At 40.1% G+C, this 13,504-nt stretch overlaps 1 protein-coding gene across 3 annotated transcripts in view; it reads right to left on the bottom strand.

Annotated features, from left to right (window-relative positions):
* Positions 1-788: 788 nt before the first annotated feature.
* The window catches only part of RADX (RPA1 related single stranded DNA binding protein, X-linked), a 61,859-nt gene continuing 49,143 nt past the window's right edge, over positions 789-13,504 (bottom strand). For all 3 annotated transcript variants that reach the window (XM_056539189.1, XM_056539188.1, XM_056539187.1), the window contains exons 12-14: positions 10,635-10,916; positions 6,332-6,481; positions 789-2,253 (exon numbers count right to left, since the gene is read on the bottom strand). In XM_056539189.1, the coding sequence (XP_056395164.1) occupies positions 2,120-2,253; positions 6,332-6,481; positions 10,635-10,916 (566 nt within the window). In that variant the 3' untranslated portion in view covers positions 789-2,119. The remainder of the gene's footprint in view (positions 2,254-6,331; positions 6,482-10,634; positions 10,917-13,504) is intronic.

The raw sequence follows: 13,504 nt of genomic DNA, 5'->3' as shown, positions 1-13,504 counted from the left end.
AAATGCAGCCATGTGGACAAGGGAGACGTGGGAGACCGGAGAGAATAAAAAATACTTTAAAACGCTGCAAAACAAACATGGAAATGGTCGCACAACAACATAAAACGTAAGTATGCCTAAAGGCCAAAAATTGAGCACCGGAGTTCCCCTTTAAGGTTGTTCTTTTCTGTCTAAGTGCTCTCTGACACGTGTCTCGGGAACCGTCCAGTTTAGAAGAGGTTTGCTATGGGGATTTGCTTCTAAACTGGGTGGTTCCCGAGACACGTGTCATCAGAGAGCACTTAGACAGAAAAGAACAACCTTAACTTCATAAGTGCTGAAAGGATTAAGATTTTTTAATAGAAGTGATTTACAAATCTGTTTAACTTTCTGGAGCCAGTTGATATATACAAAAGTTTTTTTCCTGGATAACCCCTTTAATGTTATATTTTTATAGTTTGGACATTTAATAGTTCTGAAATTGCACCCAATTTACCAATTTTAGGCTGGGTTTACATGACAATTTTCTCACTGAAAATAATCCAAAACTTCCATTGAGATCAATGGGGCTTCTATTCCTCAAGGATTTCCACATGGAAATGCTGCTTGGATTTGCCTTAAATGACTTGTGTGCCATGATTTTCATGGAAAAATAGAGAAAATTAATTGAGAAAATTCTGCCTTAAGCAGTTAATTTCTGTCCTGTGTCAAATCAGGGCCCACGTGTTAATTTATACGCTCAACTATTTGTAACAGTTTCCTTTTAGCGAGAAGGAAAAAGAATGACCATGAATCGTACATCTCTATGCCATTGTTTATTACCAGCAGTCTACAAACTCTTTATTAGGCTCATAAGTGAATAGAAAAAGATAAAAAAGACAGCATTTAATGTCAGAGATGAAATTCATATATATATATAAAAAAAATAAAAAAAATACATTAAATACATATAAATACAAAGGCAGCAGCATTTGGTAATGTAATAACATTTCAATTTATAGCAATACAGTGATTATATATATTTTTTAGTGTCTAATAAATACACACAAATATCCAAATGACAAGTTATGTTTTCTTTAAGGCCTAGTGTGAAAAGGCTATTCCAGCCTTTATTTAAAAGAAAAATAAATGTATATGCTGGGGGGAGAGGGATGTTTGGGGCTAATTGTTTGGAGGAGACATAGGGAGAAAAATTTAAAAAAATGACAGTCTGTCCAGCCCCCACACTATGTCTTTCCTTCCAAGACAAGTGCTTGTTGCAGGAGCTGACTGCCAAGCCAAGCACTGGCCAAGATGAAACGTGGATATCTAAAAAAAGAGAATGGACGAGTGCTCCATAGCGTATTACCACTGGGGAGCAATCCACACAAAAGGAAAGATGTGGGCCCTTACCGCAGATGGTTGTGTGGACTCACACACAACAATGGTATGCGTGGATAAGGTGAGCAGGGTCCCATCTGCAGCCCTCCTGACAATGTGATGAGGAAACGTGGATACGGCCAGTGATTGCTCCTGCTACAAGCACTTATTTTGGCAGCAGGAGGACAGAAGAAGAAGATGATCGAGGGATCAGAGGGAGGCAGAAGGGAGCTGAGGGGGACACGAGGCTAGTCAAGCATGCTAGACACATCTGTCTGCAGGTAGTGCGGCTCAGACAATATCAGTAAGCAAGTGCATAATTTCTTCAAGGCAATTTCCAGCTAATTTTATTTATTGCACAGTACCTTTATTCTTGAGATACCACAGAATGGCTAAGCATTGCCTTAAATGAAATTTCACTTTAATTATCGTGATGCACTTAAACCTTAAAAAGGTAGTAATAAATTACATCATAATTTACATATTTTAATACTGGAAAAAAAACTTTACTTTTTTAGAATATGCAACACACGTTGTGTGTTTGTGTATGCAGCCTACTGTCAGCTACATACTAAAAAAAAAATGATCTTTAAGAAACAAAAAACAAGAACATTTTAAATATATATTGAAAGACAGTATGAAATCATTGTTTAAAAACAATATTCTTAAATAGATCAAAAAATACCTTACAATAAAAAAGTCATTTATCGTGCCTTCAAATTGTCTGATAAATGACAAAGTGCATTAGAAAAAAATACAAATCCATGTAACACTGCAGAATTTAATCGGTACCGTCTACGGTCGGACTATACACTCTGTTTAAACAAACTTCCACTCTGTCTTCTCCTAGGTGACATACGTCCAAGATGCAGATGACATGTTTGTTCCTTTTTCTTGCATATTCCTCAAGCTCACCTGAAAATGAAGTGCAACTATTGAGTGTAACAGGTCAGTGATGAAAATCAAACAGCACACATGCATTTCCTAAATACTAATTAATTTTATTACTCAATGATACAGGGTGAATACAAACATATCCCCATGGAGATAAAGGATTCCACATAATTATTGGGTAGTAGTAAAATAAGGGTCTACAACATCAAATGACACTAGCACTGCACAGTCTACATATCAAATCAGAACACATTCTAGTTTTAGTTTGGAAGCATGCAGAATTGTAAATTCAGCTGTTGAGTAGTAGTAGTAATTATATTATTATTATTATTAATGATAACAAATAAGAATAATAATAGTAGACCGTGGTGTTCAAAATGCCGAAAATCAAGTGCCAGTAGCTCAGAGAAGCCGATCGGGACACCTGTGGCAAAATTACAGGGTCCCTATCAGCTAAGAGGACAGCGGTAAAGCCCTTACCTGCCTCCTCTTCGTCCTGTCGGCGCTGCAATGCTGCAGGAAGCCATGGCAGTGCCAATAGCACCGATCAGTGCTGTTCTTTAGAACAGCATTATTCATTGTTTGCAAGATTGCATGTCATAGTCCCCTATGGGGACTTAAAAAAAAAAAAAAAAAAAAAAGATTTGTGATTTTTTTTTTCTTTTTTATAAATGTGAATAAATGTGAATAAGTCCCTTCCCTAATAAAAGTTTGAATCACCACCCTTTTCTAATTTTGTAAATAAAATAATGTAAACAAAATAACAAAAACCATGCTGTATTACCGCATGCATAAATGTAAAATATATTGATAAACAGCATGATCAATGGCGTACAACATAAAATCTAAAATTGCATATTATTGGTCACTTTATATACCATATAAAATTCATAAAAGAATAAAAATAACGCCATCAAAACAAATATGGTAGGGATTAAAAGATACCCCGGCGCAAATAAAATTTGCCCTCATACATCCCGCATACAGAAAAATGAAAGTTATAGGGACCAGAAAAGTATGAAGTAAAGTAGTTTTAACCTTATTGACCCACAGAATAAAGAAAATTAACATTTTTTAAGTGTACAGTGTGAAAATGAAGCCCTCCAAAATTCGCCAAATTGCAGTTTTCTTTTCAGTTTTTTAACACAATTTTTTTTTGTTTTGCAATACATAAATATGGTAAAATTAGTGAATGACAAAGAACAATTGGTCACTCAAAAAAATAAAAAATAAAAATAAATTGCCTCATATGGATCTGCAAATACAATGAAAAAAAAAGCTATGGGGAAGATTTATCAAAACCTGTCCAGAGGAAAAATTGTTGAGTTTCCTTTAGCAACCAATCACATTGCTTCTTTCATTTTTGAAAAGGCCTATGATTAATGAAAGAAGTGATCTGATCGGTTGCTTTGGGCAAATGGACAACTTTCCCTCTGCAAGGGTTTTGATAAGTCTCCCCCTATGGCTCTTATAAGGTGAGGAGAAAAAATGAAAATGCAAAAATAAAATGAGGTGTCCTCAAGGCCAAAATGGGCTGTGTCCTTAAGGAGTTAACCTCTTAATGACCAAGAAAATTTTTATTTATACCATTTCAATTCTGTGTTAATTTTTTAACATTTATTCAACTTATAATGCATAGAACAGATTTATCTGGGATATGCTAGTAGAAGAAGAAGATCTTTCTCAGCAGGCCCCGAGGTCAAGACAACAGATTGGCTTCCTGCGATTGTATCGAGGGGGGCCGACCTGAACACCAATGATGTGATGTATTAAAGGGGTACTCCACTGGCCAGCGTTTGGAACATTTAGTTCCGAACGCTGTCTGTGCGTGCTGAGAGGTTCGACCACGCCCCCTCATGACGCAAGACCATGCCCCTCAATGCAAGTCTATGGGACTTGCATTGAGGGGCGTGGTCTGATGTCACAAGGGGGCGTGGACAACCCCTGCAGCACACACACTGCATTCGGAACTAAGTGTTCCAAACACTGGCCAGTGGAGTACTCCTTTAATGTTTAAATGCCTGACAAAGCGGATGAGCAAAATGGGATAGATGGCCTATGTGTATGAAGATGCTTATGCTGACTCATTAACAGATAGGTTGCATTTACTTTTTAGTATTCTGTGGGCTATTTGTCTTCTCTGTGCATTTGTATGCCTGACTGATGGAGGCCCGTTGTCAATCTGTTTGGGAGTTAGCCTATGCACCTTATGTATACATTTTCTTTTCTAATACAGTGTACGTTATTTATAATAGTGTACTTATTTCAGTGTTCTCATATACTGACATTATGACATTTTTTAAACTGTTCTGCAAATTTTGTATTTACCCGTATTTATCGGTGTATAACACGCACTTTTAAAACTTAAATTTAAGGCAAAAAGCCTGCCTGTGTGTTATACGCCGATAAATACGGGTAAATACAAAATTTGCAGAACAGTTTAAAAAATGGCATAAAAGTCAGTATGTGATAACATTGAAATAAGTACACTGGCACGGGCGGGGCTTCGGCACTTAACTGGCACTGATGTCAGTGCCGCTTATGAATATTCCTCCCCCCTCCCTCCAGTTAGGAGCGCAAAAGAGAGGGAGAACTATAGGGAAGATGAATATTCATAAGCGGCGCTGACGTCCGTACCAGTTAAGCGCCAAAGCCCTGCCCGTGCCAGTTACAGGAAGATTTCAACACATAATAAAACTGCAATTGCGGGAGAGCGGCGGCACAGATCCAGGTAAGGTAGGGCTAATTTTAATCAGCGTCTCCCGCACTATCCACCAGTACCTGTGGATAGTGCTGGAGAAAACAAGTGACAGTTTTACTTAAAATTTTTCTTACCTCCCTTATCATTCCCCCTTTTCCCTGCTTTTTATAGTTTTTTTTTTTTCCTTACCTGGCTGCGCTTTGGCAGGCCAGGTCAGGCGGTGGGGTCTTGCGGGCTGTGTAGTCAGTGAAACAGATGAGTGACGTCCGCTCCCGGCTTTTCTGCGCGGCATCAAAAACGTCACTTTTCATTTCCTGTAGTCGCCGCACTCCGAACTCTGACAAGCAATGGCTGCAGGAAATAAAAAGTGACATCTCTGATACCGCGCAGAGGAGCTGGCAGAGGACGTCACTCATCTGCTTCACTGACCGCAGCCCGCAAGACAGCCGAAGCGCAGCTATGAAAAGCAGGGAAAAGGGGGAATGATGAGGGAGGGGAAGAATAGCATAGGAGGAACATGATGTGGGGGATGATGAGACAGGGGGAAATGAAGAGGGGATGATGAGACAGGTTGGGGGGGATGATGACAGGGGGAAATTATGATGGGGGGAGGCACTAAAGGCTTAATGTCTGTATGGCTAGTGGTGGTCTATGACAGGGGGATATATTGAGACATGGGGGGTGGCGATGAGAGGGGTAAAAGTGGCACAGGGACTGATGTGGCACTGGGACTGATGTGGCACTGGAGGGGACAGGACCAAACTGAGGTGCAGAAGAAAAACGAAGTTGGGGGGGGGGGGGGGGGGGGGAGATGATGTGGCATTTAGTCCAATTCATATATTTAACATTTTATTCTTTTTACTTAAATTTCCCTGTTAAAATGAGGGTGCGTGTTATACGCCAGTAAATACGATGTGTCACTGATTAGTACACTGTACTTGGATGTTTATCTTGGGCCTTATTTTGTACTTCTGTATGCATGTTTTTGGCCCTCTTATTTCCATGTGCCCTTTATTTTCTCAGGAATTTAACTCCTTTTTAATTGTGTTTTATAGTAATTTTTGTATTTCAGTAAAGATTTGTTCTATTTTTGATGAACTTTTGACTCCAGTGCAACTTTTTAGGTGCCATATGCTTGGCACATAAGAGCATATTTACATGCAATACTAGGCCGAATTTTGTTGGTCTATCTGCCATTGCCAGTTTTGACAGAAGAATTTAAACATTTATTAGCAGTGGCCCTTACCTTGCTAAAAGAAGCTGCGTGCTGCCAGGTAAGGAGCAGGCTCGAGTTTCAAGCCCTCTCCATACTACCTTAACAGCTCCATGATGTAAGCAAACCTCATGGGTCGTTAAGGGGTTAAATAATTTCAAGACCAGAAGACACTAATTTCTCACCTTTAAGGGAATACCAATGGCAGTCTTGGATTTCTTCATTATTACTTGCTCCAGCAGATTGGAGAGGATTAGGCAGATTATTCACACCAAATACACTGAAGTTGTCAGACACTGGTAAAGATACATCTATTGCTATGTTCTGATTTATACCTGTTGAAGAGAGAAATGCAAAACCATCAATAATATAGCTTACTGGAGGGGAAGCCTAAAAGTTAAAATGGGCACTGTCAGATACAAAAACCATTTATATGTTCTACATCTTGGCAAAACATTAATCTTTCTAATATACTTCATAAGAAAGTTTTATTTCCTTTTTATAGAAATCATGGCTTATAAAATCATGGGCTGTCTGATAGCACAGGACAGAGAACAGAGGAGTCCTATCAGACAGGAGAAAGCACAGAGGAGTTCTATCAGACAGAGGAGTGCTTGCCCACCCTCACTTACTGGACTTTGTCCATGCCGGTGCTTTAGCTTGGGCAAAGCCATCATTTCTATAAGAAAAAAGTAAATAACATTTTCTTATGAAGTATATTAGAAAGATTAATGTTTTGCCAAGATGTACAACATCTTGGCAAAACATTTTTTTTTTTTTTACATATGAAAAGAGCAGTTGCACATGGTAAGATCTGGCAAGTATGGTGGGTGGGGAATCTATTTAAATGTTGATTTTAGGCATCACAACAACTGTTCTGGTACATTGTCTTGGGTTGTGTTTTCTATATTCCATAATTTAAATGCTGCAACAAGTTTGCATATTACTTGCCTCCAATTTGTTTTTCCTTTTTCAAGACAGTCAATGAATAATATTTCATGCTGCATCCCAAAGTATTGCTAGAACCTTGCCAGCAGATGGAATGGTATTTGATACCGGCTCATTTTTAATTTTGGCTGCAGTTAAAGTGAGGTTCTCATCTGTTTTTTTTCTTTTAACTTCTAGCAGAGCAAAACCTCCTCTCCCCTCCTGCATTCAGCAGGGAAGGCTCTTGCTCTCTGACTGACTTCAGACAAAGAATTTTCTGTTTTTGTGCAAGCTACTAGCAATTTGCAAGACTCATTGACACAGTATAGCTTGCACACAAGAAGAGAAGCCTGTGTCAGTGATTACGTTGACAAAGAGGGAGATTTATCAAACCCTGTGTAAAGGAAAAGTGGTGCAGTTGCCCTTAGCAACCTGATTGCATCTTTCCTTTTCAGAGGGTAGATTGGTTGCTATGAGCAACTGCACCTCTCTCTCTTTGCAAAGGTTTCAGTAATCTTCCTCCTAGGTTCCCAGCAGATAACAGCCCTGAGTATTGAGTGTGTGAGGTCAGCAGCCAGAGGTCCACTGCTTCAGAGTAAGGAGATTAAGGAAATTAATTATGAAGAATGTAATACTTATTTAAGCCTTTCAAAGAAAATAAAAGTTGATCACTGTACAAATTTCCAATGTTTTAATTGTTCTGAAATTTGAGGCACTCATGCCAGCGCACTATTCTGCACTAAAAAACGTATTGACTTGAAACATTTTATGTAAAGGTGCATTCACATCATGTTTTCTTCATACAGAATCCCACCGAATCCAGCTGGGAGATGTCAAAACTGGGTGCTCCCGTATCCCAGCCGGACCCGACCTGCATCTGATTCATTCGAATGAGACGACCGGTGTCAGATAGGGACATCAGTTGGCTTATTTTTGCCCTGTATCCAGGTTTTGTGGCCAGACTAAAAAACCGTAGCATACCACGGTTGTCAGTCCGGCCACAAAACAGGATCTAGAGCAAAAATGCATAAAATGCAGGCCTAGTCAGATAGTGACAAATGAAGGATATGCAGGCCAGGTCCAGCTGGGATACCGGAGCGCCAGGTTTTGACATCCCCAGCCGGATCCAGTGACCACATGAAGAAAACGTGGTGTGAATGCACCCTAAGTCGCTGAAGGATGAAATCATGTGGCACATTCAAAAGATGAGCATTATTGGTGCCATCTTTAGGTGAGGGCTGAAAATTTCACTCTGCCCTTGTATGAAAGGGTGGATTATAATACCGACTGCTAATATAGTTTCAAAGAGAAACTGCTACTATTAAATCACATACATAATCTGCTGTGGAAAATCCACAGTAGATTTGCTGCAAACAAACTGAAGTCAATGGGTAGCAACAAAATCTGAAACAGAAAATCTACAGTGCATTATAAATGTGTGAACGTACACTAAAAGAAGAGCATTTGAATGAATGGGTCACTACACAACCTCCAAATGGGTGTAATAACAGCAGGTATATTAGGATTTGTCAGCTAACTGACTGAGAAGAATCATTTGGCACTGTATCTATATAATGGATGGGAGGCAGAATATCATGATCCTTCTCAGCCACCAGTATAACTCCACTAAGGTATCACACTTCTACTAGACGATCACTGCATCACACAATGCTCATGCTGGCAGATGTTTAAAAATATAAAAATCAATCCTTATTATGTTCTGGTCACAGACGTTGTGCTCAGTGTTTACCAAAATGCTTAATGTAGGTGAACAAAGTGCAGTATGGATTTAACAGAACTGACATACAGATAATTCATGTATTTATAGATTTTGTATATTAAAGGACAACTGCAGCGGTATGACACTTATCCCCTATCCACAGGATAGGAGAGAAGTGTTTGATTGCGGGGGGGTCCGACAGCTGGGACCCTCCGCGATCTCCCTAACGGGGTGCCGCCATTAGCGCTCATGGTGAGCGCTAAGGCGCGTAGCGTCGACCTAGAGGTCGACGGTGACACCCCGTCTCCTCCCCGTCCCCATACAGTTCTATGGGGGAGACGGGGAAGCACGAACGCTGCCTCCCCGTCTCTCCCATAGAGATGTATGGAGGAGGCATGCCGGATGCAACGTCATGCTGCAGCCGGCACGCCCCCTGCACGGGACAGCCGCGGCCCTGTACAGGAGATCATAGGGGGTCCCAGCGGTCGGACCCCCCGCGATCAAACACTTATCCCCTATCCACATAAGTGTTAATCACGCTGCAGATGTCTTTAACCCCTTAAGGACACGTAAACGTATGTTCCGATGCACTGGGACTACAAAAGGTGCTTGCATCATGCATGGCAGGTAAGGCTATCAGCAGCCAGAGAACCACCGGTAATGGCAAACATCAGCAATCGCTGAAAAGTATTAGCAATCTATTGATTGCTATAAATAGTCCCCTATAGAGACATAAAATGTGTAAAAAATAAATACATAAATAAAAAAAATAAAAAAAGCTTAAAGAAATGTGAAAAAGCTTCTCCTCCAATAGAAAAGTAAGTTGACCCTTCCCCCCCCCCCCCCCCCCCATTTTTCCCTAAAAAGCATATATATATATATATTTGGTATTGCCATGTGCGTAAATGTCCGAACTATCAAAAGTAGTGCGGTGAATGGTGTAAAAAATAAAAATAAATAAAATAAATAAAAGCCCAAAATTGCTATGTTTTGGTCACATCACATTCCAAAAATAAATAAAATGCGATCAGATACTCACTTATACAGCACAAAAAAAAAAAAGCACTCATACAGCCCTGTATACAGAAACATAAGAAAGTTGTAGGTGGTCAAAATAGGGCAATTTTAAACATACTTATTTTGTGAAAAGAAAGTTTGAACTATTTTAAAAGCAGTACGTTAATAGAAAGTATTTAAATCATGGGTATCATGTTATTCGTATTGACCCACAGAATAAAGAAAACATGTAATTTTTACTGTAAAGTGTACACCGCAAAAACAAATCACTCCAAAATGTGCACAATTTCAGTTTTCTTTTTGATTTCCTCACACAAACTTTTTACGGGTTTGCCGTTGATTTTATGGTAAAATTAGTGATGTCACTACAATTGGTAATTAATAATAGTTATTAGTAATATGTTCAATTGGTCACGCAACAAAGCCCTCACATGGGTTGTGGATGGAAGTTATGTGGAGGGAGTTATGATTTTTAGAAGTCGAGGAGGAAAAAACGAAAACGCTAATTTTTAAATTGGCCTGGTCCTTAAGGCCAAAATGGGTTGTGTCCTTAAGGGGTTAAATGTTCTTAACTATAGCATCTTTAACACTTTTGCAACCCATGACAGTTCTAATCAATGTATAGAGCGGGCTTATTTCAGTAGCTGAGGGGCGCTGCTAATAGTTGGCATGCAGTATTCAACAGTGGCCGGCTGCTATGAACCCCTTAGATCACCGCTGTCAATGCAGCATCTAAAGGAACAATTAAATTATGTAGCGTGCACTGTGCAGTGGAATCCCATTGCCAGTTTTGGAGGGGAAATTAAAAAAAACAACCAAGTTACCAAGTATTGTCAGTTCGTAGTGGCCAAGCATGGTGGCACTGGTAAAGCTGGGGAGATCTCTTGTTAGGTCTGTCCATTTTGCTGGATGAAGGTTATATAGCTGCATCAGACCGTCTCTCTGCCTGTAGTTAAACTTTTGAGTCATGCTTTCTGGATATAATTTGCTATAGTATAGATGTTCCTTTACACTGAGCTTGACCTCAGACCACAGGGGATTCTCCCAGGATAATCTGTGATATGAGGTGTCATCACTTTCTGTAACCCAGCTTCCAGCCCTTTCATCTGCACATGTAAGAAAGGAATACATGACAAATGGTTAGACAGCAAATCTATTCTAAGACATTTTAAATAGGAAACCTCTTAGCTTATATACAAAAATGAGTGAAGAAGCAGTAGACATCTTGTGGGTGTGCAGATTTTTGAGCATCTTTAGGAACATTGGGGAAAATCTAAATGGGCATTGTCATTACAAAAACAAATGAAAACTTTTGATATGTCTCCTAAAACATTTCAGATTATTATTATTATTATATTTTTTATTTTTTTATTTTTTTTTATCAGTCAGGGTCCGAGTTTTCAGACCTCAACTGATCAGTAGAACATATCAGAAGAGGCTGCATACTTAGGGTGCATTCACATCACATTTTTGTAATACTGTTTTGTATTTGAAAAGCAAATACAACCATATTGCTTGCTGTACCCATTGCCTTTCCATCCACAAAAATTACACAAAAAGATGTAACGGTTTGTGAAAGTTTTTGTACTTTTGCCTTTTCACGTGCACAAAACCGTGGTCAACCATGGTTTTGTTCCCAGTTCTGTCCTGTTTTGTGATCTACAATGGTTTATATCACCTGTATACGGTTTATATAACACTGTAGTCAATACGAACACATTGAGCATCCATTTTATATGGTTTTATAAGCTTTTTTTCTATTTGGAAAAATTTACTGATACAAAAGCATATTGCAAAATTGTGACGTAAATGTAAGCTGAGGGTACATTTCTTTTCAAACTCGCAGCGTATTTCCTGCTGAGTTTGTTGGGATCTCCGCGGGCTATCCGCAGAATTTTGGCAGTGGAATCTTCGCCACAGACCCTATTGTCTTCAATGGGGTCTGCTGCAGATTTTATACTGACAAAAGTTTGCTGTGGATAGCTTGTGGAGACCCTGTCCCTTTTCAAACCGACAGCAGGAAAAACATTTTTGGACTACAATTTATATTTTATAAGCTGCAGGTACCATACTGCATATGAAGTAAAGGGGTTGTCTGACCTAAACACCTATCCTATAATTGTAAGATCACAAGGAAGTCTGACAGCTAGGACCCTTGCATTCTACAGAATGGGGTCCCAAGCCTTCTGACGGAACGGACAGTGGTCACGGGTATTCATTGCCACTTTATTCATTAGCACTTTGGAATGCGCCAGCAGCCATTGACCAGTTATTTCCAGCGGCTCTCAAAGATAAACTAATTGAGCAGCGGTGCGCAGGAAAACCAGCATGAAAAACTGTGTGGTTAAAATTATGCAGATTTAATACCGTATATACTCGAGTATAAGCAGAGTTTTTCAGCACGGAACCACTATCCCACCGGACGACCTCCTCACCGGACAGCCCTGCAGCACCGGACCAGCGCCGAGCGGAGGCGAGTACTGTACAGAACTAAAGGGGGTGAGAGGGGGCTGGATGATGTCGAAGGCCGCAGTGGTCTTCAACCTGCGGACCTCCGGAGGTTTCAAAACTACAACTCCCAGCAAGCCTGGACAGCCGATGGCTGCCCGGGCTTGCTGGGAGTTGTAGTTTTGAAACCTCTGGAGGTCCGCAGGTTGAAGACCACTGAGGGCGGATGATGACAAGAGGATGATGAAGGGGGGGTGTGGGATGATGACAAGAGGATGATGAAGGGGGTGTGTGGGATGATGAAGGGGGGTGGGGATGATGACAAGGGGATGATGAAGGGGGGTGGGGATGATGACAAGGGGATGATGACAGGTGATGATGATGAGGGTCTGGATGATGACAGGCGGTGATGATGATGAGGAGGATGTTAATGACGGGTCTGGATGATGACAGGGGGATGATGTATTTCCCACCCTAGGCTTATACTCGAGTCAATAACTTTTCCTGGGATTTTGGGTTGAAATTAGGGGTCTCGGCTTATACTCGGGTCGGCTTATACTCTAGTATATACGGTAAGTGTTTTGGTTTTTACCTTCCCTATTAACTTTAACTGGGGATATGAGCAACAAATCAGCAACATAAACTGACACACTGCTAAATTTAAAATCTGCATCACAGGTCAATTTTATGATGAAAGTGTATACTGTGTGTAGATTAAATTGTATGAAATCAGATCTACTATACTTTGCTGTTCTGTTTGAATCTCAGTGCAGAAAATCCACAGCAAAAACAGTCTAGTGTGCATTTTCCTAAAATGTGCCCTCCAGGTTCAATTAATGTTAGTTATTTTTTTTTAGGAACTATACATGCTGGATACATTTACAGAAAAATAAAATGCTTTTGATGTCTGGTGCAAAATGCCAAAGAGGTCTCCTTGCTCCACCTCCCATCCCTTATCCCTGCCTGATTGACAGTTATCTGGAAGCTGAGTCCACACTTTCAATAAAACAGGGAGGGGAGTAAGGAAGCACACAGTGTTTTTCAAGCAGTGTGACTCCAGCTGTTGCAAATCTACAAATCCCAGCATACCTGGACAGCCAATGGCTGTCTGGGCATGCTGAGAGTTGTAGTTTTGCAACAGCTGATTATTATTATTATTATATTTTTTATTTTTTTATTTTTTTTTATCAGTCAGGGTCCGAGTTTTCAGACCTCAACTGATCAGTAGAACATATCAGAAGAGGCT

Source organism: Hyla sarda, chromosome 9 (assembly GCF_029499605.1).
Source record: "Hyla sarda isolate aHylSar1 chromosome 9, aHylSar1.hap1, whole genome shotgun sequence".
NCBI lineage: Eukaryota > Metazoa > Chordata > Amphibia > Anura > Hylidae > Hyla > Hyla sarda.
Note: the sequence above shows the minus strand (reverse complement) of the source record. Positions and strands in the feature narration are given on the sequence as shown.